Consider the following 22,912-nt stretch of genomic DNA (forward strand, 5'->3'; position numbering starts at 1 on the left):
GCGGAGCTCAATAATTGGTGCGGCGAGCCTGCCTGTGCAGGTACAGGGCTTGCACGTGTAAACGCAGTAGCCGACTAGCCGTACATGTGTATTTTGCAGTGTTCCAGAACGACGGGTACGCTTGTAGAATGAGATTCTTGAGAAAAGTTGCGGGCAAGGGACGGCTAGACCGCCAGTTGGCCTGCCTTGCCCTCCGTAGTATCCGCAGATGTGTTGTTCCTTGGCAGGCTAGAATTCAAAAGGCTCAAACTGTCGTTTCTAGCAGCAAGGCTACTACGCAGTGGATTCCGATAGCCGGTGTACCTGTGGTGGACTGGTGGGTGTGGCTCGCCTTAGGCCATCTTGCCTCAAACTAATGCACACAACAGCGGGAAAAGGGTTGGCACTTTGATTTTGCACAGAGGCCTGGCGGCTCCCGTCATTAACTGGCTAATCACTTCGTAGAGTCCTTGTGTTGAAACTGTGTTGAGACACGGCGCCTCGAGCGCGTCGATGAGAAGACGTCCTGCACAAGTGTCCATGCTCCCAGCTGGTGTGAAACTCTCGCGATGCCGGCGCTTGCGCCAGGAGCCGAAGCTGGTGACGTTACATTCCACGCTGGAGCTCTCGCGGTCCACTTCACGCCACGATCTTCCTAAGGATTCCCTTGACGTTCAGAAGAACTAAGACCATAATGTCGGGTCCGTCGGTGTCGAGGCTTTTATCTATGCCGGTGGAGCTTCTGCTCCGTATTCTTTGCTTTGTGGACGTGCCAGAACTGCTGGCGACCTCCCGAGTAGGCAGGCAACGATTGCGTGATAACCACGCTGTGCTAACGAAACACCTAATAGACATGCCGTCGTCTTCGCAATCTGTCACTGGACCCCCTTCTGCATCATTTACGGCTTAGAAATGCCCACGAGCGTATGGAATACTTGTTGCTCCGCAGGCCAAATCTGCAGGCGCTCTCACCGCCTGCGGCCGGAATTTACCTGACACGAACACACCAGGCTGCTCGCCGTCTGCACTGGTCACTCGTTAGCATCCGGCTAAACCGTTCGCTCCAAGGGCGACCCAATATCTCCACACTGCTGTCTGCGAACATCTTACCGAAGGAATGCTGTAGGATCGATCGACGCTCAGGTGATATCGTGTGGGGCGTAGGTGTAGCCGGACCGCTGGTCGAGCGCAAGCGTCGCTTAGAGCGAGAAAGCCTGAAAGAAGGTTTGAGGGCTCGGTTAGAACGCAAAGCCTTCGAAATCAAGGAGAGGCGGAGAGAGACTACCGGTGTTGGCATCCTCATCTGGCGATTCAGTAGACGCCTGCGACTAAGTGGTGTCACTGAAAGGCGCGAACAGCATCCTCGTGAAGAATGGCCAAACAGAGGAAAGGTCAATGGCCTGAGAAGATTCTGGGAGGGACTCGGGGGCGTAGGTCCTGTTGTTGCCGATGAATGATACATTCTGCTTCGTAACATTCATGAAATTGATGAAACTGTTATGCATCAAAACGAGGTCTACTGCACACTTGACCATCGTACAGATAAGCATCAGGGTAACTTTCACACCTCAAATTTGTAGCGAAGCCTGAGGGATAACGCTGAGGAAGTCGCGCCAAGACAAGCTTACTTGAACGTCACCTCTTACCGCAAGCCCAGATATGCGAGCGCCTGAAGTGTAATAGCTTTAGATTGTAGAGCAGTAGTCCGCGAGACTAATGTAACGCTCTAGTATACATGTCTTGAATGGCTGCATTGTAATCGCGCCCTCTGGCCTCTTGCCAATCCTAAACTCCTAATCCATGAAAACGCCGGTTCGCCAACTTGTGTCGCCGCCCATTCATCTCATCGTAAATCATCTCGCCACGCAAGCGGCACTCAACCACAACTTCAAGCCAAGTCGTTAGCCCTTGCTGGGCCTGAGGCTGAGGCAACGCCATTGCTCTCGCCAGGCTTCTTGCCCTTGCCCTGGCCGCCGGTGCTTGCGGCTCCATCCTCGTCGTACAGATTGTTGGCCTCGATATACTGAACAACGGGCTCCGGGACCAGGTAACGGATGGACATGTCTCTGCGGCGGAAAAGGCGGATTTTGGTGGATGAAATGTCGTTCTGCACAAGCTGCTGAATAACCCAGATATTGTCCTTCCACGGCTGAAGTGTGGAGAGGGCTTCGTCGATGTCTGTGCCCATGCGCTAATCAAGATGTTAGTGATTGAGCTTCGGTATACTGGAATGGACCAAGACATACCTCAACGATAAACGCTCCGAAGTTCCTCAAGATGTAATCGATATCCTTCGGCGCCCATACACCCGGTGTGCTCATTGTCTGGATAAGATCGGCGCCAGCCAACAGCGCAATCCTGCACTTCTTCCTGCCATTCGGCGTCTCGACGCCATCCAATACACCGTTGATCTCATGCTCAAAGTGGTCTAGCACCTTAGCCGTCTCCAAATATTCGCCGTGAAGTGCCTCCCAGGGATCCACAGAGATCCAGCTACTCTGGCTGACTGCAGACGAACACATGTTTATCCTATGCTCGGCCTTCACCAGGCCGGTCTTTTTGTACGCGTCGCCGACGCAGGAGAGATAAGCACCAACCACCTCGAAGTTGGAGTTGAAACGAGCGTAATCGGCTGCCATCTCGAACATGCGCAAGTGGAGGAATGTGATCGGGGAGAAGGAGCCGCAGGCAATCAGGACCAGAGGGGTGCGCTCGCTGTCTTCGATTCTGCGACGCAGGCGGCTGGTCGGGAACTTGTACTCGTCCATAGTCATATCGCCGCGAACGTCGTCGGACATCGTTGTGATTTGTGGTCGGGGTTTCGGAGGGGGGTTCAACGGGAGGAGATTGTGAAGGACCGGCTTGTCGGAGTATCGAGATTTCTGGATAACAGAACCCGCGTGTGATGTCGCCAGCCAAGGCAGACAGGTCGCGAACGGTGGCCTGGGAGGAACCGAGGTGCGCAAGGGCTGTGCAAGGCGTGCGACAGCGAGCGCCGGTGTCGGGCGGAAAGGCAGTGTGGCGACAGTGAAGTGTTGTGCTGGGTTGGTCAGGACCGTGCTGTTCGGAGTCAATTGCAGAAGGTGTTGATGTCGCAAGACCACGATATGTAATAGCTGATCCGGTATTACAAACAAGCCTTCCTGCAGGTCGCGGACGGATGTTGCTTTTGGGACCAAGCGGAGTCAGGGACGGGTAGGTTTGCGTTTGCAGTGTTGAATCCGCCGGCGCGGCGCGGGGTGGCCGGCAGTGGTCGAGACAAGGAAGCCGATCACGTGCCGTGCTCAAAGAGCCATTATGGTGCTCTCCGTTCAATGAAGTCCCTCTCAGACAGCGATATACCACCTTTTGTTCGCTGCAACACAGACATCAACTGCCAGTTTTTCTGTACATTCATTGTTACGCATGATGATCTCTACCCGTTTATGCACGTATGCTCTAGCCGCCGCAAGTGCAGAGCCCCGCCTTTCGCGGTTTTACGTCATGGATGAGCTCCGGGCGTATGGCTACGGATGGCCTGTGTGAGGCATGGGAATCGCAGGACCCAAAAAAGCCCAATGCCACCTGATATCACTTTGCACACAGAAATCTCCATATGTACTCCCGTGCCACCACTGCAGCATCTCGTCTCACCAATTTGAGCACACAGATCTCCAAACCTAGAACTTTAGCAACCACCAGCACAGCCGCCACAATGACCGACACCTCCAAGTACAAGTTTAACCACTCGATGCTGCGGGTGAAAGACCCCAAGGCCAGCGTCAAGTTCTACGAGCACCTGGGCATGTCCATCGTGGAGCAGAAGAAGTTCCCCGACAACAAGTTCGACCTTTACTTCCTTGCCTACAACTCGCCCAAAGCCGCCTCGGCGGGCAATCACTGGAGCGACCGCGAGGGCATCATCGAGCTGACGCACAACTACGGCACCGAGGACGACCCCAACTACAAGGTCGCCAACGGCAACAAGGAGCCCGGCAAGGGCTTCGGCCATGTGTGCATCAGCGTCGACAACATCCAGGCCGCGTGCAAGCGCATCAGCGACGCGGGCTACAAGTTCCAGAAGCGGCTTGAGGACGGCCGCATGCGCAGCATTGCCTTCGCGCTCGACCCGGACGAGTACTGGGTTGAAATTATTGCGCAGAATCCCGTCAGCGAAACGGAGAATGTGACGACGACTGACGTCGGCACCTACCGCATGAACCACACCATGATTCGCGTCAAGGACAAGGATGTCTCCGTCAAGTTCTACGAAGACGTCATGGGCATGAACCTCAAGCGTGTTTCTGAGAACAAGGACGCCCAGTTCAACCTCTACTTCTTTGGCTACGGCCCGCCCGCGCCTGAGCAGAGCGCTAACGGCGTCAACCCGGTGGCGGACCGTGAGGGTCTGCTGGAGCTGACCTGGAACTACGGCACTGAGAAGGAAGAGGGCCAGGTCTACCACAACGGCAACACCGAGCCTCAGGGCTTCGGCCACATCTGTGTGTCGGTCGACAACCTCGAGGCGGCTTGCAAGAGGTTCGAGGAGAAGGGTGTGCAGTGGAAGAAGAAGCTGACAGACGGAAGGATGAAGAACGTTGCTTTTGTTCTGGGTAAGACATATTTCACAGGCATAGCCATAGGCCCACATGTACTAACAAAGTTCGCAGACCCCGACAACTACTGGATTGAGGTCATCCAGAACGAGAAGTACGGCGCGCCCCCGGGTGACTACTAAGAATGCTACGAAATCATGCACAACACTCAAAAGCGACGCTTGATTGATTCATAACCCCGTACATAATGTCAAATCATTCATCGTCCAGATCGTCTATCGCTTATTGCTCTTAAAGCATCATCTGCGTGCGTAGATATCCGCAGACTCTTGTGGTCCACCGCCGTTGGAGTACGGTCCGAAGTCAGGCTTGCCACCAAGGGTGCCGTAGATGCTAGAACCAGGGTCAGCGCAATCCCTCTTAACAGATTCAGTTCTCAGCCACATCAACTTACTCTCCAATATAGTTCGTAGCATTCACGCCCTGCGCGAAAGTAGAGTTCCAGCCGTCCAAAATCCCCTCAATCACCTTGATGCCCGCACGGTAGATGTTCTCCACCGCCGGCGCGAAACCGCCTTGCTCAGCATAGAACAAGTTCGTCGTCGCCGAGCCCCCAATCGAAGGACGATCGAAATTCGACCCAGTACGCATGACAATCACGCGAGCGAAATCAACGATCTTCGAGCCCGCGGCTCGCAGCAGCGCCTCGAGCACGGCGTTATCCTCCTGCGCCGTCGTGCAGTAGACGCCGGTGCCGTTCGTGACAAGGCTGGTGTAGTTGTCGAATGCCTCGCCGAGCAAGCGGCCGCTGTAGTAGACGTCGGAGGTGGCGACGTCGCACTCGAAGACGGCAGGCGTCTGGCGGGCGGCGGCGTAGAGTTCGGAGACGTAGTTCGCGCGGTAGGAGACGGCTTGCGAGCTGTCGTTCAGGGAGGCGCTGCGGGCGAAGTTGGCGGCGAGCTTTTGGAGGGGTTGGGAGATTTCGAAGACTTCGGTACCGTAGATTGATTGAGGGTACTCGGTGGGAGAGGTGCTCCCGATCGGAATGTAGCCTGTGCTATAGTTGCCGGGCAGGTCGCGGATGTCAAACTCGTGCTGTAGAGCGACTTGGATGGCGTAGCGGGCGAAGGTGACGGAGCCGATTGTTGCGACTTCGGGGTTGATGCCCGCGATTCCGGCGGTGAGGAAGTAGGTCTGCGAGAGGTCGAAGCGAGAGCTGTGCATCAACGAGCCGACGGTGAGGGCAGAGTTGATCTCGCCCATTGAGGTCGTGAGCTGGCAGATCTCTCCATCGGCCGTGCAATGAGCATCCGGGAATTGAGCGCTGAATCCAGGCACCGTGACGTTCATGGCCAAAAGGTCGAATTCCGGGATGCCATACCAGACCGCCGCTTCAGGCGCGAAGAGCGAGATGATGAATACCTTCGGTTTGATCACACATTCCAAAGTCCTCTCTTGAACCGAAGAAGCAGGCACCAGAGCCGCAGCAGCCATTGAGGCGAGCCCGAGCGCGGCCGGAAGAAGAAACGGCATGTTGACGATCTCACTTAACAGCAGAAGGAGGAAAGATGAGAAGATGGACTGTATACTCACCGTTCAAAACTACCATACTTCTTATATGTACACTATCAACGACTGCCCGTGCTTGTAGTGGCTTGGGAAGCTCCAAACTCAATCTTTGCGGTATCCAAAGTCGTTGTCGGCTGCCGCCTGAAGCTCGGATGAAGAGATAAAAGCATCCACAATTGCTTGTGCAAGTGTCCGTGCACTTTTGTCATACCTCCAATAACTGTGACCAAGCGAGAGATATCGGTAAGGAAAAGCTTGGATGGCCAAGGCATGGCCAAGCACGTATTGCCGGCTTGTTGCATAAGATTTCATTTCGTGTATGATAGCTCATGCCTGGCTCGTGGTTGTTGTGGGTTATGCTTCTGTGTAGCCAGAGAGATTGTTGAGGGCCTTGGCAATATCAACGAGGATGACTGAGGGTATGCCAAGTCGGTTGTTCGGTTGCATTGCTTGTATGCAACTTCACGAAGGATTGTGTTTCGATTTCTAGGATAGATGCAATTCCATGACGCCTGACGGAACGCCATGCAGTGACATAGTTGCGAACCCAATGCTGGGGACTTTTGAAGATGTGTACACCGAGAGCAAAACGATGCATCCGCTTGATGGACCGCTGGACGATGTACAAAACCAGCAAAAGGGTATAAACAAAAGACACGCAGCCAACCAAGCAACCCTTACGCCATCAATTCATCAATCATACCCGCCCCAAGTGAGACTTTTCCCCTCGCAAAGAACGCCCCGCTGCCTAGCCAAAAACACAATCACAAAATGCAGCCCCAACAGCATCCAAGAACGCTGCCAATGAAACGGCAAGATCCCCATATCGAGGGCCGCCAAAGCGAGAAGAGGATAGAGGAACCAGGCGCTCGCGGCGAAAGGCGCGCAAGGGAGGAAGAGCGCCGTGAGTTTTGCAAAGAAGAGGGCGGCGCGGAATGACGGCGCTGTTGCGGGGTGGTGGAGGGTGTGATGGAGGTAGTGGGCGAGTCGCATTGCGAGAGATTGGTTAGGGATTGGTGGTGGGAGCATAAGTCGAGGGCTTTGCTGCGGTGATGCGACTTCGGGGCGTGGAGTTGGTAGGTCGATATGTTTGGGTCGAACGACCACGGCCGAGTCGGCGCTGCCGGGACGGCCGCTCTCTTTGCCGTTGTAAGTTGTTTGTCGCTTGACTGGTGATGGTGAACGAGCGACTTGCTTGTCGCTTGAGCTGGACTGCCGGTGACGTAGATTCGACAGGCCGGGTCTGCTGAGTATTGCTGAAGGGCGGCGTGGAGAGGGTGTTGCGCGTGGTGAATCAATGGGCGATACTCGCGAGGTGCCTTCTCCTGCCATACCGGGAAAGATGTCGTTTGACACGCCACCTGCCTGGATCGATGCTAGGATCTCTTCCGTGCTGGGTCGTTCATGCGGGTCGACAGAAAGGAGTCGCCTCAAGTATTTGTACAGTCTTTCAGGTAGGTCAGGTCGCATGCGAGTCTCGTCGCTGAAGCCAGGCCATGCAGTGATCTCCGCCCGCAGTAGATCCAAATCTTCGTTGTCCTCGTCAATGCCGTCAGCGTTAGTGTATGGCAATCGACCAAAGCACATGAAATACACGATCATGCCCAAAGAGAAGATGTCGCTTTTTGTGGTGAAGTCTCCAAACACTCCATCCGCCTCATTGTGCCGGAGCACTTCAGGAGCGCAGTAAGAAATTGTTCCAGTTGCACCTGTGTTTCCTCGCTTCGACCCAGTGATTTGCATCTCGCCGAAATCTGAGATCATGGCCTTGGTCCTAGTGCCATCACCTTGCAAAAGACAATTAGACGGCTTCAGATCTCGGTGAATGTACCCCTTCGAATGGAGATGATGCAGTCCAGAAGTGATGTCCCGGAAGAACGAGAAGATCTCGTCGAAAGTAAGCTTGCTGGGTCCTCTCAACCCTCTAGGCGGTGACGCATCGCCTCGCGAACGCCTCCGCATGCGCTCTTTCAGCTTCTCCTTGGAGTCCGACCGCTCTTTGGGTCCAAGAACGTAGTTGTGCAAATCGCCTCCGTTACAGTACTCCTGCAGAATCCACAAGCAAGGCACCGGCGGGCCGAAAGTCGTCGGGTGGTGATCCTCCAGCCAGACCCAGTAGCACGGCACCAGATTCGGATGCGACGTCTGCCGCAGCAGATTGACCTCGATGAGCACCTTCTCCAACCAGGCGTGGTCGTTTCCCACAGGAACCCGTTTGCAAGCAAAATGCCCCAGCCCAACATCGTCCATGATGTGCTCAACGAGCAGCACCACGCCATTACCCCCACGCCCAAGAACCCCCTGCTCGCGGAAATGCTGCTTGAAGTAACCCGGGTTGAAAGCCGAACTACTGATGCCCCTCCCCCTCGCAGGCGTCGGCTCGCTAGCGACAAACTCCGCCCCCGAAGGCGGGCCCCCAGCACCGCTCACGTCCCTCGACCGGCCAGAGCGCAAAGCCGCTCGGCGCGCAGTCGGCGTCCCTGGCTCCGAGCTCGCGGGCGAAGGCCTCGTGCTCGCGGCCAGCATGGCGAAGTAGTTGGGGTCGAGAGACGGGCGCTCTTCGCCGCCGAAACCCGTGCCGTACGCATGGTGCCCGTCGTCGGTGTCAGGGTCGCTACGCTCGTAGTCGCGGCCGTAAGGGCGGCGGCAATAGGGGCATTCGTGGAGGTCTATGGGCGTCTCGGGCGGCGCGTCGCGGAGCATGAGCTCGCGCGAGGTGTTGTCGTAGACCACGACGGCATTGCCTCGGCGTCTGGGAGGAGGTGAGTTAGCATACTGACGGGCTCAAGTACATTTGCAGCAACGGCTGAGCGTACAGAACGATATCTCTGTTCTCATCGTTGGTGTATGGGATCAGTGACATTTGGCGTTGTGGCGTGTGGTCAGCCATGCTTGCTTATAAGGTATGCGCATGCTCCAGTGGCGGTGAGCAGGGCAAACACGACAGCAGGGGTTGATGTGTTTGTTTTATGAAGAACGATCTGATGTGGCATGGATCGGTTCTGCGAGTATCATCGCGTTTTACAAAAAACAATGTGGCTTCGTTGATTGTTTGTTGCTCTTGCACAAGCGTAGCGTTTGTCAGGCAGGCAATGTCTCGGGTTGATGTTTGGAGGTCACACAGCTGTCCCGCTCAAGTCGTGCCCGCACTTGGTTGCTGAAGCTGGGGCGAACCAAATTTGGGGCAGTCAGCTCGTGGATATGTGAAGACACCAGATACTGAACAATTTGACGGAGGCGAGATGCACCATCAACTGAGAAGTCATTAAGCCTTTTTGAAATATATGTACACGTACACGAAGCCCGCCGATCTGCCACGGCAGCAGCCCCAGGTCTAGTCTGTGAGTTTCTATGACCATGTTTCCTGCCAAAGAGGAGAGAGCCAGAAGAATGCGCAACCCGAGGTGTTCCCTCGCGCAAAACAGAAAGCCACGCCCGCTATGCATCGCACCCCGTATCAATACAAAACAACATGCTATGCCACGCATGGCGAGCAGCACCGGCCAAAACCAAGCGGCCAGAAAGCGACGTCCACCGCTCTACGCCGCGGCAGGCAGACGTCCCTCGCTGCCCTCACTGGGAGGAGGCGGGGGCATCTCGAGCTTCGTGTTCTCGGCCATCATCCTCTGGAAACCGATACCGACACCCTCAATGACGGCCAGCAGGACGGCGCAGCCGATGGCACCGTTGCGAATGGCTTTGGGACCGCCACGGACGGCGAGGGCACCACCGGTGAAGAAGCCGGCGATGATGGCGTTCCAGGGATCCTCCTTCTTGCGCATGCCCTTGACCGCGCAGTCGAATGTGCTGAACATGCCGCCCCAGACGCCGAAGTTGCCGCCGAGCACGGGTGCGCGTGCCTTGATGGCTGTGATGGCTGCAGAGACGCATTAGTATCGCGGAATACAGTCATCATCGCACCCATTCTCCGGTTGACGTACCTCCTATTCTCCTCTCGCCGTACGGGCTGTTTCTGTATCCCTTAACACCGTGCCATACTGCTCCGCCGATTGCCTGTCGCATATGTCAGATGTCTGTCTCCTTTTTCCCTTCAATCGCATCCAGGTGTTCAACATACGCCCATGCAAAAAGCACCACCGAAATCTGAAAGCGCGACCCAAGGGCAGGGATCTCTCGAGTGGTCCAGACCGTGTCCCTCGGCCATTGTGAAGTGTGTATCGTAAAAAGTAGGTGTGGGCGGGTCAGGTGTCGCTAATCGGAGTCGCAACTATCCAAGATCCAGACAGAGCGAGGAGGTCGTGTGCGCGGCGATGGAAGGCGAGATGGGGAAGATGAAGCAGGAATGGCGGGGCGGAGAGAGGGTTTCGTTGGTTTTTCCTACACACGAGACTGGATGATGATCGCATGCATCCCGACTTGCGCCCCCAGAGCAAAGCAACCTTTGCACTTTGCGCTGCTTCCGCGCTCGGGCCAGTCAGCCACCAGCGAGCCCGCTTCCCGACCTTCTCCGCAACTCTAACCAGTCGCCGGCCTGCCATTCGTCCACCGCGCGACAATACCGCCGGCCCAGACATACCGACCGCCAACACCCCTCGCCACGATCCCCAACCCGGCCTGCAGCGAGACGAACATGTCTCGCGCCGCGCAGTCGAAGCCCGCGCCGGCCGTCAAACGCCCTGGCGGCGGCGGCGGCAGCGGCGGCGACGCAGCAGACGGCGGGCGACTGCACGACGACCTGTCGTCGCTGCGCGTCGCCGACCCGGCGACAGAGTCCTGCCCGGTGTGCAAGAGCTCGCGCTACCTGAACGCCAACCTGCGCTTCCTCGTCAACCCGGAATGCTACCACAAGATGTGCGAGTCCTGCGTGGACCGCATCTTCTCGCACGGGCCGGCGCAGTGTCCGCTGCCAGGTTGCAAGCGGACGCTGCGCAAGCATAGGTTCCGCGTGCAGACGTTCGAGGACATCAAGGTCGAGCGCGAGGTGGACATCCGGAAGAGGGTGGCGCTGGTGTTCAACAAGCGGGAGGAGGACTTTGAGGACTTGAGGGCGTACAACGACTACTTGAACGATGTGGAGGACATCACTTTCAACTTGGTGGAGGGGATCGATGTGGAGAAGTCGAATCAGCGCCTGGAGTCTTACCGGTCGCTTCATGCGGACGAGATCGCGGCGAATCAGCACTTGGCTCAGGAAGAGAAGATGTCATACAAGGAGCTGCAGAAGCAGGAGAGGCAACAGGCAAAGCTACGGCGCGAGGCGGCCCACAGGGAAGAAGAGGAGGAACGACGAGAGGCTGCGGAGACCAAGCGCGATATGCTGAACCGCCTCGCTATGGGCACAGAGGACGCCGAGACTGTTGCGAAGGAGGGCCAGCAGGTGCAACTAAAGCGTCGCATGGACCGCCAGGCCGCAGCGGAGCGCCAGAGACAACTACAGGCAGCATCGGACATGAACAACGGCAGCTCAAACTTGGTCATTAAAGGTCTCAAGTCGCGCAAAGCGCCAGAGCCCGAGGCGCCCATCGATCCTTTTGGCGGCCTCAGCTTCGAAGGACGGCAGTACTACAACTTGCAAGACGAATACACTTGGGAGGTCATTCAGAACCCGAAGAAGGACAAGGTCGTCCGCGCCGGTGGCTACGATGTCATGGAACAGTTTGGCGGCCGAGCACTGTGCGAAGCCTTCTCTGGACTGGGTGTCTTCGTGGCAGACGAGACTTCAGAGGGTGTGAAGGGCGAGCAGGATGAGCGCGTGGCAGGCACCCGACGGGCAGAGGTAGGCGCCAAAGATGTGAAGATGGAAGACCCGTTCTGATGACGGAGTCGGAACGTTGTGATTATTAGCGGCATTTTGTTTGGCGTTCTAGGGACGATACCCGCGGGTTGTACGATTAGGGCAGCGGTGCTTGAGCTTGAGATGCATAAGCATCAGCATAAATCTGGATAGAGAGAGAAAAGCAGCCGATACATGTATAAGAATAGCATGGAGCCAATCGTTGCTGCATGTTTGCAAAGCACGATCTGCATAAGTATCAGATTCTCTTCGATTCTCGATTCCTCGCGGTCACGGCGCCACCACGGCCACCTGTGTAAGGCTGTGCCTCTCGGGCGGTACTCAACCCGATTCTGCCTGCGTCATGTTTGTCCGCCCTAAAGCCCTGCCGTCTCTCCAACCGTGAATTTGTAACAGGGTTGACAGGCAGGTCATAGTCTCCACATGCACAGTTGCAGAAACGGTTGGTCGGTTCGCTCCGGCGGCTGGATAGAGACCGAGCGGATGGAATCTGGCTGCGGCAGTGGCGCAGCGGATCCTCCGAGCCGAGCAATCCTTGGCCGCGATACAGCCCTGTCATTGGGTCTTGTCGCGTGCTCCTCTGATGGAGCTCCTAATTTCGCAGGGAATGTTGCGACCTTGACCGAAGAGGCAGCGTCTGACATGGAGAGTTTGCCTTGCAGTGGTCGCAGCACCGATCATGCCACGGTGGTCACGCCAGAGCGGGGTGACAGTCGTGACAACCGTTGGTCCCCAAAGTGATCGCCAGGCACGGGGCGATCGTGGAGCCAGTCTCGGTGCCAAAACAAACTTGCCGTTTGGCGTCATAGCATCCGCTCGTATCCGTGAGTGCCACTGAGAGCAGGCCGAGTCGCGTGAGGGCGAAGCATAATTAGGGCGGGCGATGCACCTGGCGCTCCTTTGGCGCATCCTTCAATCACTCTTCTTAATATCAGCCTCGCCCGCAGGCTTTCTCCTTGTGTTACGGGTATCATAATTCTCTCACTATGAAGCATCAGACTCTGCTCTCAGGGGCTGCCGTGCTGGGTTCGGCCTCGGGTATGTTTTGTGATCACGGAAACCAGGAGGTTCTGTGCCACAGCTGACATTCGCGAAACAGCGTCGCCTGCGTACCACCCTAGTGTTCAGGACGGAATCGCGTTCGCCGCCTCAGGCCTCGTGGAGCGCGCATTGCCCGCCAACGCGCCACACGGATATGTCCCGCAGACAAACCCGTGCCCCTCCAACACACCTTCTATTCGCAATGCGACAGACCTCTCATCCCAGGAGAAGGACTGGCTCGAAGTGCGACGCAACGCGACTGTGCAGCCCATGCGCGATCTCCTTGGGCGCATGAACATCACCGGTCTTGACACCAACAGATACATCGACGACAACCAGAACAATGCCAGCGCACTCCCCAACATCGGCATCGCATTTTCCGGTGGCGGCTACCGCGCCATGTTGAACGGCGCCGGCCACGTGCAAGCCTGGGACAGCAGGACCGAGAACTCGACGAACAGTGGACAGTTGGGTGGCTTGCTGCAGTCAAGCACCTACATCGCCGGTCTCTCGGGTGGCAGCTGGCTGGTCGGCTCGTTGTACACGAACAACTTTTCTTCCGTCTCCGACATTCTTTCCTACAGCGGTGACGGCTCTTCTTTGTGGCAATTTGAGAACTCTATCTTCGAAGGCCCTGACTCTGGATCCATTCAGATTCTTGACTCTGTGGACTACTACAGTAGCATCCGAGACTCTGTGGAAAACAAGCAGGATGCTGGCTTTGACACGACCCTCACCGACTACTGGGGTCGTGCTCTGTCCTACCAGCTGATCAACGCCACTGGTGGAGGCCCTGAATACACCTTCTCTAGCATTGCCCGCCAGCAATGGTTCCAGGACGGCGAGGCGCCGCTGCCCCTCATCGTCGCCGACGGCAGGGCTCCCGGTGAGCTCCTGATCGCTTCCAACACCACCGTTTACACCTTCAACCCATGGGAGATGGGCTCCCACGACCCGACCGTGTTCGGCTTCGCACCCCTGCAGTATGTCGGCACAAACTTCTCTGCTGGTTCTCCCATCGACAATGACAGGTGTGTCACCGGCTTCGACAGCGCCAGCTTCGTTATGGGAACTAGCAGTTCCCTCTTCAACCAAGGCCTGCTCCTGGTCAACAACTCCGAGACTAGCGGTGCCTTCCAAGACGCTCTGCAGTCCGTCCTTGAATCCGCCCTCTCAGCCGTCGGCGAAGCAGACAACGATATCGCTGACTGGGTCAATCCGTTCTACCACTACAATAATGACACGAACCCCAACGCCGAGAGCCGCCAACTCACTCTCGTCGACGGCGGAGAGGTATGTCTCCTCACACTTCACTTTCCACCCTTCAAAATTCAGACACTAACAACTCTACCAGGACCTTCAAAACATTCCCCTCAACCCGCTCATCCAACCTGAGCGCGCCATCGACGTAATCTTCGCCATCGACTCCTCCGCTGATACAAACGAAACATGGCCTACTGCCGACTCAGGTTCCGGATGGCCCAATGGCGCATCCCTCGAAGCCACCTACCGGCGCTCCCTCAACCCCATCCAAAACGACACCGCCTTCCCCAGCATTCCCAGCGTAACCACCTTCGCCAACCTCGGGCTGAACTCCCGCCCGACCTTCTTCGGCTGCGACTCCAGCAACTTCACCAACGCCTCCAACATCCCGCCGCTGATCGTCTACCTCCCCAACGCGCCCTACGTCTACAACTCCAACGTCAGCACCTTCGACCCGGCCTACAACGTCACCGAGCGCGACGCCATCGTCCTCAACGGCTACTACTCTGCCACACAGGCCAACGGCACGCTCGGCGACAACAGCTGGCCCACGTGCGTCGGCTGCGCGATCCTGTCGCGCTCGCTGGACAGGACGGGCACGGAGGTCCCGGAGGTGTGCAGTCAGTGTTTCCAGGAGTACTGCTGGGATGGCACCATCGCACAGGGGCCGCTGAGCGATTACGACCCGACTTACAAGGTGCCTGACGAGGAGGTGAGCGTTACTGGTGGCGCGGGCAGGCTGGGGGCTTATGGTGCGGTGGTTGTTGGCTTGGTTGTGGGAATTGTGAACTTGATCTAAGCGTGTCTTCTTCGAAGTTTGTTTCTTTTATCTTTTCTTGTTAATTTAGGATAACCAAGCTTTGCTTTTCTGTCCAGCGTTTGTCCTTTGCGTTGAGTTTCCAGCAGCGTCATGCTTAAATCCTTATATCGGGCCAAGCTATATCGTTATGATGATGCTGCGTTTTTCTTGTGCATGCAGGCTCGCCTTGGTGGGCGTCAAATTCGTATTCGGCAAGCGAGCTGATACAAGAAACCAAAACTGACATGCTGTACCATCTGGCCGATACTCATTGTTTAGTGGAGAATACCGTACTTCTATGCCTATGCCGAAAACGCTTTTCCCGTATGCCATCCCATCCAATCCCATCTCTCGTCAGTCATTACTCAGAACCTCATGAGCCCTCCTTCTCTCCTTCGGCTCAAATCTACTCATCAGAGATGACTCTTGACAATCATCCCGCCCTCAAACGTCTCCCCGGCCTCCAGTCTCTGCCACCCATTCACAGCGCCGACCTCGACACACACGAAGTTCTTGTACGCGCCGTCGTGCAGGTCCGCCATCGCCTTGTTCTTCTCGACCCACGGGTTCCACACGACCGTGTCCTCGAGGTTGTCGCGCGTGACGTCGAAGCGCGGCTTGCCGCCCTGCAGCACCGAGGTGGTGTCCTGCTTGATGGACTTGTAGACGCGGTCGGTCTCGCCGGCGATCTTGAGCGCGGGGTCGCTCTGCGTGTGCTCGGTTGCGTTGAGGACTTTGTCGGTGTAGGTTACGGAGCCGAGGCCGTTGATTTGGAGGGTGGTTACGTCCTGTGACGAAGGTGAGTTAGCGGCTGCGTCTGGATGGTTCGAAGGTCTGGCTGGTAGGTGGTGTGTGTTACTCACATCAACCTTGAAGTAAGTGTGCAGCAGCATCTGGAACTCGAACGGCTCCTTGCCCTGGTTGCGGACGTTCAGCATCGTCTGCAGGCCATCCTTGCCCAGCGTGACGGTGTACACGAGGCCGAACTCGTACGGCCAGGCCTTCTTGTGCTCGTCCGACAGGTTGGCGGCGCTGAGCCCGAAGTCGAGCTTGACGGAATCGTCGCCGCCCTTGGACAGCGCGCCCGACTCGGACGACGACGAGCCCAGGTACTCCCAGGTGGAGTTGCGGGCGAAACCGTGCTGCGGGAGGGCGCCGGTTGCGTGGTCTTTGGGGGGAGGACCGAAAGCCTGAAATGATTTGTTAATACTTGTGTCATCTCGTAGGTAGCTTAGCAGGGGTGTGTTGACATACCGGGAAGACAACCGGGACACCTCCTCTCACGGGCTTGCTGCCGTCGAGCACGGCATTGTCGCTGACGAACAGGTTCTCCTTGCCATTGCTCTTCCAGCTGACGATCGTCGCGCCATACAGCAAGATCTCCACAGTGTCACCGGTAGGCAGGGATGCGTAGACGCGGCCACGCTCGGTGTGCACGGAGGGCTGCGGGCCACCAGCGGAGGGGGAGATGGCGCTGGGCTTGTTGGGACGGTCCATGGTCGATATTGCTTGCGTGTGAAGGTTCGATGGGTGAAGAGGTAGACGTGAATCGGTATGCGTTCGTTTGTAGCTAGATTGTGGTTGGTGGAAGAAGTGGGAGCTTGGTGAACGCGGGGCTTCGACTGGAGTGTTTCAGTTTGAGGACGAGGTGGGATGTGTTTTGGTGTTTTGTCAGGGTCCTTGCCTGATGACGTGCATGCAGATCACTTCAAACGCCGATTGAGAGCTGGACACCCAGAACGAATAGACATATCTGGATAATTACAGCACCGGCGACAATGAAGTTCTTATGATATTACGTTTTTCAACAAAATCTGCGATACTTCATTGCCCGCCTTATCTGGAGCAGAAGCAATTGGAGGTGAAACTCTAAGCATTCAGCTAGCAGAGCATGGTCTATCTGAAAGGTCTTTATGTAAATAAAGTGGTATCCATTGATCCCATCATTCATCATACGCTCACACCTTTACACGCGTCCCTTGCACATTTGATATTTCCCTCTATTTTTCCGTCATCTTCTTCGCATACGTATCCGTCCACACCTTCATTCCGTCCTCATTGAGATACTCCGACTGCGGCGGCCTCTCCGGCGACGGGTGCCAGATAAGGTCCTGCAGATTCCCCTCAATAATCTCGCCGTTCTTGCCAGTCTGCACCCAATCATCCTTCTCCACATCTTCAAAGTGCGAGATCGCGTCAAAGCAGCGCATGATCGTGCTCATGGGCGTGATCTGCTCGGGTGGGAACAGCTCCAGGAAGCCCGGCTCAGGGAGGTTGGTCGCGACCATCGCCGGCGCGATCGCGTTGATGCGGATATCCTTGCCCTGCGAGACTGGCGCGAGACTGCGCGTGAGGCCGACGAGAGCGTGCTTTGTCGCAGAGTAGATGGGCACAGCGGAGATGGGGAAGATGCCACTGCCGCTGGCGGTTATGGCTATCTTGCCACCGGTCCGCTTCTTGCCTGCTGCGGTGCTGTCGAGGCTCATGTAGTGTGCTGCGAGCTTGATGCCGTAGTACTGGCCGGTGAAGTTGACGTCGATGGTCTTCATATTCGGCTCTGTAGGCGGCTTCGAAGGGTCGCCGGAGATGTTGTAGAAGATGTCGTCTTTATCTGAGATACCTGCGTTGAGGCCGCAGAAGTCGAGACGGCCTTGCGCATCGTATGCTTTCTGGAACAGAGCTGCTTGTTCGGACCAGGAAGAGATATCGGTGCGGATGAAGGTCGTGTTCTCAAGGGTCTCAGGGGGCGGGTTGATGTCTGCCATGAACACATACCACTTGAGAGCCAGAAGATGCTTTGTCAGTGCCAGGCCAATGCCTGAGCAGGCGCCTGTGACAATAGCTGTAGGGGGAGCCATGATTGCTGTGAGTGAAGGCTGATATGGGTGTAGAGAAGACGTAGGAGAAGATAGTCGTAACCTACCGTTTCGTTATACTAAAGACATTGGTAGGGTTTTGTTACAGCCGGCAGAAATGCCCACTTCTCCTCACTGCCCTGCAAAGGGAGTGGTATCGGCAGTCAAGATTGTCGGCCCTACTGGGTAGGTGTTCCGCAGGCGAGAGGGGGGCAGCCTTCAGCAAGCCGAGCAGACGAAGTCAAACAAGCGGGGCAACGGCGCCTTCCGGACGGTCACGCCGAGATGCATAAATTAATAATGCAGCGCAAGGTGATGGCTCCTGTTATGCATTATTACCTGCAGTGTCAAGTGTGACCTGAGGTTGCACTACCACCGTTGTGCTTTGCTCGCTAAGGATCTACATGTGCCAGACGTGTGGTGTGCTCACCTGACGAAAACGTCCAGGTCGACAGTGTGAACACACCCCATCGCCTGACCCCCTGTGGCTTTCAGCTACAGCGTCACCCTTCACACCGAGTACCTCTCGTACAATTCATTGTCCCTTGCCAGCCACTGTAGCACCTTGATGCGTGGCTTGTCATCATGGAGCGATGCCATGTTTAGCGAAGACAATTAAAAGTACAGGCTGGCTTGGAGGCTTGTACGGATAGTGATGGCGAGGACAGCCCATTACCCAACAGGTATCGCGTACCTCGACTAGCCAACGGCGACGTGTGATGTCCTCGTGGCGATTTCTCTCGGCTGGCTGTCTGCTAAGGCCTTCCCCTACCACTATCCGTCCTTTTACACCGTCACGTTCGGAGGGCCACACCCAGTCGGAGAATTATAGCATTTGGCGGCGGTGTGCTTCGACTCCACATATGGCGCTGCTGACACCCATTATATCGAAGGATTGGCGTCTTGGTGTTTCTGCTTGTTGCGCGCCTGCACGCCTGACTGCGATGATCTCGAAGGTAAGAGGTTATAAACTCGCCCCTTCCTGGACCGTTGCCGTGGACGAGCTGTCGTTCCTCCTCGAGGTTTTGATTCGGTTACAAGTGAGAGAAAGCCACATCAGCCAGTCATGGCTCCTTCTCAATCCGTTTGGTCCCGCATCAGGGGTATGATCAAGCGCATAACATCAAGGCGTCGTACCAAATCGTCCACCACCGAGCAACCCGCTGCCCTACCCAACAAAGCATCTTCACCTGAGGAGCCGCAGGCGGCATCTCAACAGCCTAATAAACCTCAGGGCCAGTCCGAAGTAAGGGCTGCGACCACTATGCCAACGTTGCAGATTGCTTTGCAGAACCAGACAAGCTCCAGTCAAGTCTATGCCTACATCAGTAAGATTTCGAGGGATACGCGAAAAAAAGTGCTCTCTACTGACATCACGCAGCGGGCCAGGCCATCGACAACAACAGCGCTCTATTTTTATTGTCCGCCGATGCCAAGACAGCCTACTATCCACCGTCGCCATCATCGACGGGTCAGCCACTGGGCCAGGATGTGTCGATCCAACTAGGCGCACCAGGAAGTACCGTCACTGCAACGATTCCACGAATCGCTGGTGGCCGCATCTGGTTCTCTGTGGGCAAACCACTGCAGTTCTTTGTCAATCCAGGCCCAGGCCTCGTGGAGCCCTCGATCTTCAACCCATCCGACCCTAACGTCGATACAAACTTTGGATTCTGCGAATTTACGTACAACAGCTGGGAGTTGTTCATCAACATCAGCTACGTTGATTTCGTCTCCGCGGTGCCAATCGCTTTGACGCTCAAGAATGAGTCCGGGGCCACCTCGCACGTGTCAGGAATGAAGCCTGACGGTCTTGAGCAAATCTGCAAGGGTCTGCAGAATCAGACCGCCAAAGACGGCCGCAGGTGGAGTTCTTTAATCGTCAAATCGAAGAGTGGTCAGAATCTCCGTGCGCTCAGCCCAAACTCTGGTATCTTGCTTAACCCTTCGTGGTTCAAGACCTACTGGGACGATTACGTGAATCAAGGTGAGTCAGGTCACTGACATCGGCGAGCATCAACGTCTTACTGACAACAACAGTCTGGTCACGCTACACGACACAGCCGCTCACCATCAACACCCAAGCGTCTTTCGGCAACGTCAACGGCCAAGTGACCAACAACGCCTTGACCTACGCAAACGGCACCATTACGTTCCAGAAGCCAACCGCTAGGGATATCTTCGGCTGCTCGACGGGCCCCTTTCAGACCGGCGGCAACCAACAGACGAACGCCATCATTCCTCGCCTGGCCGCAGCGTTCAATCGCAGCACCTTGTTGTTGGCCAGTGAGCACCCGAACAAAGTCGGCCCGGCGCAGTATTATCAGAATGCTGTGACGAACGTGAGTCTTACCCGGTTTATCTCGCGAGATTACAAGTTAACAACTATCTATCAGCATTACTCTCGACTTGTTCATGCCGCGAACATCGACGGAAAAGGCTACGCTTTCCCGTACGACGATGTCACCCCAGACGGAGGAGTTGGACAAGAGGGAGCGATGAGCAGCCCGAACCCTGCTTTGCTTACCGTTACCGTGGGTGGTCTCAATGCTTACGTGGCTTGAGAAGGAAGGGTAAAGAAATGAGGAAGATGCAGAGTGCTAGAACATGTTGTACAGCACGTTCCTATCGTTAGATATCTTGTTTTGCAAGATCTTGTTCTCCTGATACGAATTGGACATTGACACTCTTCCCACGTAGCACAAAAACTTGAAAAAATGCTCTTGACATACAGTACAGTAAGTATCCCAAGCCAGGGCAAGATCCAATTGACCAGACCATTCTCGAAATCACACCGAATCGCTCCTCCGCTCCAGCGTCTTTGAATCAACCGACCGTCTTGCCGGCCATGCAGAACTCGGCCTCGCTCTCTCCTGCGACCGGTGCATCTCATCAACATCAATAAACCACCTCTTCTCATCGCGCCCCTGATGCGAATTATGCGCGACAAAATTCACCCCATCATCCGGCATCGGCGAGCTCCCATCCGCCTCCTCGTCATCATTCTGGAATGGAAAATAACTTATCTTGCCCGTCTCATGCTCAACGGCAAACCCCTGCGCTTCCTCGTTCACCTCCACGTCCTGCCTCCCGAGAAAAGCCTTTATCCCATCAACAATATACCACCCTGTCAAAAATGCGCCGTGCTCCGGATGTCTCAGTAGCGGACAAACAACAACCACCTCCTCGATGTCCGCCACTTCCGGCCACCTCGACGCCACACTCTCATCCATGAGCTTCACATAAGTTTGGTCGCGCACGTACACCCCTTCCCCGGGCGTCACGAGGCGCATGTCCTGCGAAGTGTCGTGCTGCGTGACGAAATCCAGATGCCCGGCGTTAATGTGCGCCACGAAACAGGTGGTGTCTGAGAGTTTAAAGTAGACACCCACGCAAGTGTGGCAGCCGTGGGTGCCGATGGCTGGGAGGGCGGCGGGGTCGAAGGTGAGGATGTCGGAGGCGTTCGCGGGCCGGTGGGTATAGGTGCCGCCGTGAGAGTCGGTGATGCAGCGCCAGTGGAGGGCGGTGGGGGAGATCATGGTGAGGATTTGGGGGGTGCTGGTTGCTGGATGTAGGATGGTGGATGTGCATGGTTGGCGGAGGGGGTATTTATTGGGTGTGCAGGAGTGAAACGTGAATGTTTGCTTGATGAGAGTGAAGTCTGCGAGCGGTGAATAGAGGTGGTCTTCGCGATCAAGACTGCAGTGCGGAGCTATTGAAGGTTTCAAGCAGCGATCCATTGTCTTGCCACATGATGTGAGACCGTTCGTCATGGGGTATCAAGCAAACCTCAACGCAGACCATAGAATGACACGATCAATGTCGCCTTCGCGATGGCAGCACCAAAGGCGCCATCAAGCAAACGATCGATCAGTCGAACATCTGCCTGACGTTCAAATTGATTCTCTTCCTTTCCATCCATCCCTTCCATTCTTCGTATTCATCTCCTGGCCAATTCTGCATCCATTCCGGGCAGGTCCCTTCAAGTACTTTCGGCACACTATGCCAAGCGTATCTGCTTTCGCCGCTCATCAAGACCGCATCCCCGGATCTGAGCCTCAAAGTGGCAACTTTGGGAATGCCATCTTGCTCCTCTCCATCAAGCCCGATCGTGAAGATGCCGTCACAGCCCAGTGATATTGATACCAGCGGCTGATTGCATTCTTCGCTGACGTCGCGATGCAGGGAAAGTGTGTCGCCGGGCGAATACAGATTCACGATTGCCGCCTCAGCTTTCATCGGGAAGATGTCTTCAATCAGGCGCTTAATATCCGGAGGGAAAGGAGGTGGAGGACCATCGGGATATACTTTGTTAGTCCAGTCGTACTGTCCACCAAGGGTCATCCAGCGGAGCTTTTTGGTAAGGTACTGTTGGGTTGTGATCGATTTGTGAACAGTAGGATCTCTAGGCTCAAAGCTGAGGTTCTTGGCCTGTTCGTCGAAATATGACCTATGACCAGGAGGATACGTGACGCCGTGAAACATATGCACGTTCGTCTGGTGGTCCTCGTTGGATAGGTCGCGATGGAATGACTTTGCAAGGATTTGAAGCTGGACTTCCTGTGGGAATAGAGAAGGGTAGACAAAGAGCCCTATTGACTCACCTCAGATCAATGCTCTGCCAATGTTGAGATTGGCAGACTTACCAGGAACAGCATTGATGCTGTAAATCTGAGGGACGTCTGCTTGATCGATCTGACAACCAGCAAATCCTGCGAAGGTCTGTCTGATCTCTGCTGACAGATGCAGTAGGCTCGAAGGCGTGGCATGTGAGCTGTTTTGCAGGTTCAAGGTGTCTATAACCCCATCGTCCTGATCAACAGCACGAGGGTTCAGTTTCTGATAGTGCTTGTAGACCTGCCTGATGAAGTCGGGAGGCTTGGCGTGAGCATCCAGTGGCCCGGCCATATTGGAGGTATCAATGAGACGGATTGAACGCCCCAACAGGCTCTGGCACAGTCAAGTTGACTTTTTGATCAAGACATGAAGATGTGGTTGTGCTCCAAACGTTTGCTCGATGCGTTCGTTCCCCAGAAATAAAATCGCAAATCGCGTCATGCCAAGCCCGACGTCCTGCTTGTCGCGTCTTCCAGCTCCTTCACGCGTCTGGCTGGCT

At 55.8% G+C, this 22,912-nt stretch overlaps 12 protein-coding genes across 12 annotated transcripts; 4 read left to right on the forward strand and 8 right to left on the reverse strand.

The window, feature by feature from the left end:
• Positions 1-1,649: 1,649 nt before the first annotated feature.
• WHR41_05330 (uncharacterized protein) lies at positions 1,650-3,133 on the reverse strand. Its single transcript, XM_069373935.1, has 2 exons — positions 2,226-3,133; positions 1,650-2,170 (listed from the first exon to the last, which is right to left on the reverse strand). Exons 1-2 carry the CDS (start codon positions 2,775-2,777, stop codon positions 1,868-1,870), a joined length of 855 nt encoding a protein of 284 aa, XP_069229585.1. The 5' UTR covers positions 2,778-3,133; the 3' UTR covers positions 1,650-1,867.
• Positions 3,134-3,314: 181 nt separating this feature from the next.
• On the forward strand, positions 3,315-5,115 carry WHR41_05331 (uncharacterized protein). The gene is made up of 2 exons (XM_069373936.1): positions 3,315-4,571; positions 4,629-5,115. The coding sequence occupies exons 1-2, from the start codon at positions 3,575-3,577 to the stop codon at positions 4,694-4,696; spliced, it is 1,065 nt and encodes a 354-aa protein (XP_069229584.1). The 5' UTR covers positions 3,315-3,574; the 3' UTR covers positions 4,697-5,115.
• Positions 4,700-6,160, reverse strand: WHR41_05332 (uncharacterized protein). Its single transcript, XM_069373937.1, has 2 exons — positions 4,969-6,160; positions 4,700-4,907 (listed from the first exon to the last, which is right to left on the reverse strand). The coding sequence occupies exons 1-2, from the start codon at positions 6,045-6,047 to the stop codon at positions 4,814-4,816; spliced, it is 1,173 nt and encodes a 390-aa protein (XP_069229583.1). The 5' UTR covers positions 6,048-6,160; the 3' UTR covers positions 4,700-4,813.
• Positions 6,161-6,776: 616 nt separating this feature from the next.
• Positions 6,777-9,133, reverse strand: WHR41_05333 (uncharacterized protein; the record flags this gene model as incomplete). The annotated part of the gene is made up of 2 exons (XM_069373938.1): positions 8,900-9,133; positions 6,777-8,835 (listed from the first exon to the last, which is right to left on the reverse strand). Exons 1-2 carry the CDS (start codon positions 8,971-8,973, stop codon positions 6,777-6,779), a joined length of 2,133 nt encoding a protein of 710 aa, XP_069229582.1. The 5' UTR covers positions 8,974-9,133.
• Positions 9,134-9,338: 205 nt separating this feature from the next.
• On the reverse strand, positions 9,339-10,442 carry tim17 (Mitochondrial import inner membrane translocase subunit tim17). Its single transcript, XM_069373939.1, has 3 exons — positions 10,162-10,442; positions 10,025-10,097; positions 9,339-9,960 (listed from the first exon to the last, which is right to left on the reverse strand). The coding sequence occupies exons 1-3, from the start codon at positions 10,246-10,248 to the stop codon at positions 9,623-9,625; spliced, it is 498 nt and encodes a 165-aa protein (XP_069229581.1). The 5' UTR covers positions 10,249-10,442; the 3' UTR covers positions 9,339-9,622.
• A 232-nt stretch (positions 10,443-10,674) lies between these two features.
• WHR41_05335 (uncharacterized protein) lies at positions 10,675-11,859 on the forward strand (the record flags this gene model as incomplete). The annotated part of the gene is made up of 1 exon (XM_069373940.1): positions 10,675-11,859. One exon carries the CDS (start codon positions 10,675-10,677, stop codon positions 11,857-11,859), a length of 1,185 nt encoding a protein of 394 aa, XP_069229580.1.
• Positions 11,860-12,678: 819 nt separating this feature from the next.
• WHR41_05336 (uncharacterized protein) lies at positions 12,679-15,255 on the forward strand. The gene is made up of 3 exons (XM_069373941.1): positions 12,679-12,876; positions 12,938-14,172; positions 14,234-15,255. Exons 1-3 carry the CDS (start codon positions 12,825-12,827, stop codon positions 14,939-14,941), a joined length of 1,995 nt encoding a protein of 664 aa, XP_069229579.1. The 5' UTR covers positions 12,679-12,824; the 3' UTR covers positions 14,942-15,255.
• A 99-nt stretch (positions 15,256-15,354) lies between these two features.
• On the reverse strand, positions 15,355-16,438 carry WHR41_05337 (uncharacterized protein; the record flags this gene model as incomplete). Its single annotated transcript, XM_069373942.1, has 3 exons — positions 15,355-15,729; positions 15,805-16,131; positions 16,196-16,438. 3 exons carry the CDS (start codon positions 16,436-16,438, stop codon positions 15,355-15,357), a joined length of 945 nt encoding a protein of 314 aa, XP_069229578.1.
• Positions 16,439-16,941: 503 nt separating this feature from the next.
• Positions 16,942-17,799, reverse strand: WHR41_05338 (uncharacterized protein; the record flags this gene model as incomplete). The annotated part of the gene is made up of 1 exon (XM_069373943.1): positions 16,942-17,799. One exon carries the CDS (start codon positions 17,797-17,799, stop codon positions 16,942-16,944), a length of 858 nt encoding a protein of 285 aa, XP_069229577.1.
• A 764-nt stretch (positions 17,800-18,563) lies between these two features.
• Positions 18,564-20,469, forward strand: WHR41_05339 (uncharacterized protein). The gene is made up of 4 exons (XM_069373944.1): positions 18,564-19,124; positions 19,178-19,783; positions 19,837-20,138; positions 20,193-20,469. The coding sequence occupies exons 1-4, from the start codon at positions 18,863-18,865 to the stop codon at positions 20,358-20,360; spliced, it is 1,338 nt and encodes a 445-aa protein (XP_069229576.1). The 5' UTR covers positions 18,564-18,862; the 3' UTR covers positions 20,361-20,469.
• A 116-nt stretch (positions 20,470-20,585) lies between these two features.
• WHR41_05340 (uncharacterized protein) lies at positions 20,586-21,335 on the reverse strand (the record flags this gene model as incomplete). Its single annotated transcript, XM_069373945.1, has 1 exon — positions 20,586-21,335. The coding sequence occupies one exon, from the start codon at positions 21,333-21,335 to the stop codon at positions 20,586-20,588; it is 750 nt and encodes a 249-aa protein (XP_069229680.1).
• An 82-nt stretch (positions 21,336-21,417) lies between these two features.
• On the reverse strand, positions 21,418-22,704 carry WHR41_05341 (uncharacterized protein; the record flags this gene model as incomplete). The annotated part of the gene is made up of 2 exons (XM_069373946.1): positions 21,418-22,388; positions 22,443-22,704. The coding sequence occupies 2 exons, from the start codon at positions 22,702-22,704 to the stop codon at positions 21,667-21,669; spliced, it is 984 nt and encodes a 327-aa protein (XP_069229681.1). The 3' UTR covers positions 21,418-21,666.
• Between the last annotated feature and the right edge of the window lie 208 nt (positions 22,705-22,912).

The sequence above is a fragment of the Cladosporium halotolerans genome (genome assembly GCF_011745625.1).
Source record: "Cladosporium halotolerans strain TM138-S3 chromosome Unknown Sca14, whole genome shotgun sequence".
Taxonomy (NCBI): domain Eukaryota; kingdom Fungi; phylum Ascomycota; class Dothideomycetes; order Cladosporiales; family Cladosporiaceae; genus Cladosporium; species Cladosporium halotolerans.

Bases quoted from the DNA above. Each gene is read 5' to 3' on its own strand.
- WHR41_05330 (XM_069373935.1), bottom strand. From the start codon at position 2,777: ATGTCCGACGACGTTCGCGGCGATATGACTATGGACGAGTACAAGTTC. The intron at 2,171-2,225 runs GTATGTCTTGGT...CATCTTGATTAG, and splicing joins TCGGAGCGTTTATCGTTGAG to CGCATGGGCACAGACATCGA.
- WHR41_05339 (XM_069373944.1), top strand. From the start codon at position 18,863: ATGGCTCCTTCTCAATCCGTTTGGTCCCGCATCAGGGGTATGATCAAG. The intron at 19,784-19,836 runs GTGAGTCAGGTC...TGACAACAACAG, and splicing joins GGACGATTACGTGAATCAAG to TCTGGTCACGCTACACGACA. The intron at 20,139-20,192 runs GTGAGTCTTACC...ACTATCTATCAG, and splicing joins ATCAGAATGCTGTGACGAAC to CATTACTCTCGACTTGTTCA.
- WHR41_05336 (XM_069373941.1), top strand. From the start codon at position 12,825: ATGAAGCATCAGACTCTGCTCTCAGGGGCTGCCGTGCTGGGTTCGGCC. The intron at 12,877-12,937 runs GTATGTTTTGTG...TTCGCGAAACAG, and splicing joins CGTGCTGGGTTCGGCCTCGG to CGTCGCCTGCGTACCACCCT. The intron at 14,173-14,233 runs GTATGTCTCCTC...CAACTCTACCAG, and splicing joins CTCTCGTCGACGGCGGAGAG to GACCTTCAAAACATTCCCCT.
- WHR41_05331 (XM_069373936.1), top strand. From the start codon at position 3,575: ATGTACTCCCGTGCCACCACTGCAGCATCTCGTCTCACCAATTTGAGC. The intron at 4,572-4,628 runs GTAAGACATATT...CAAAGTTCGCAG, and splicing joins GAACGTTGCTTTTGTTCTGG to ACCCCGACAACTACTGGATT.
- WHR41_05332 (XM_069373937.1), bottom strand. From the start codon at position 6,047: ATGCCGTTTCTTCTTCCGGCCGCGCTCGGGCTCGCCTCAATGGCTGCT. The intron at 4,908-4,968 runs GTAAGTTGATGT...CCCTGGTTCTAG, and splicing joins GCTACGAACTATATTGGAGA to CATCTACGGCACCCTTGGTG.
- tim17 (XM_069373939.1), bottom strand. From the start codon at position 10,248: ATGGCCGAGGGACACGGTCTGGACCACTCGAGAGATCCCTGCCCTTGG. The intron at 10,098-10,161 runs GTATGTTGAACA...CATATGCGACAG, and splicing joins GTGGTGCTTTTTGCATGGGC to GCAATCGGCGGAGCAGTATG. The intron at 9,961-10,024 runs GTACGTCAACCG...GCGTCTCTGCAG, and splicing joins CGGCGAGAGGAGAATAGGAG to CCATCACAGCCATCAAGGCA.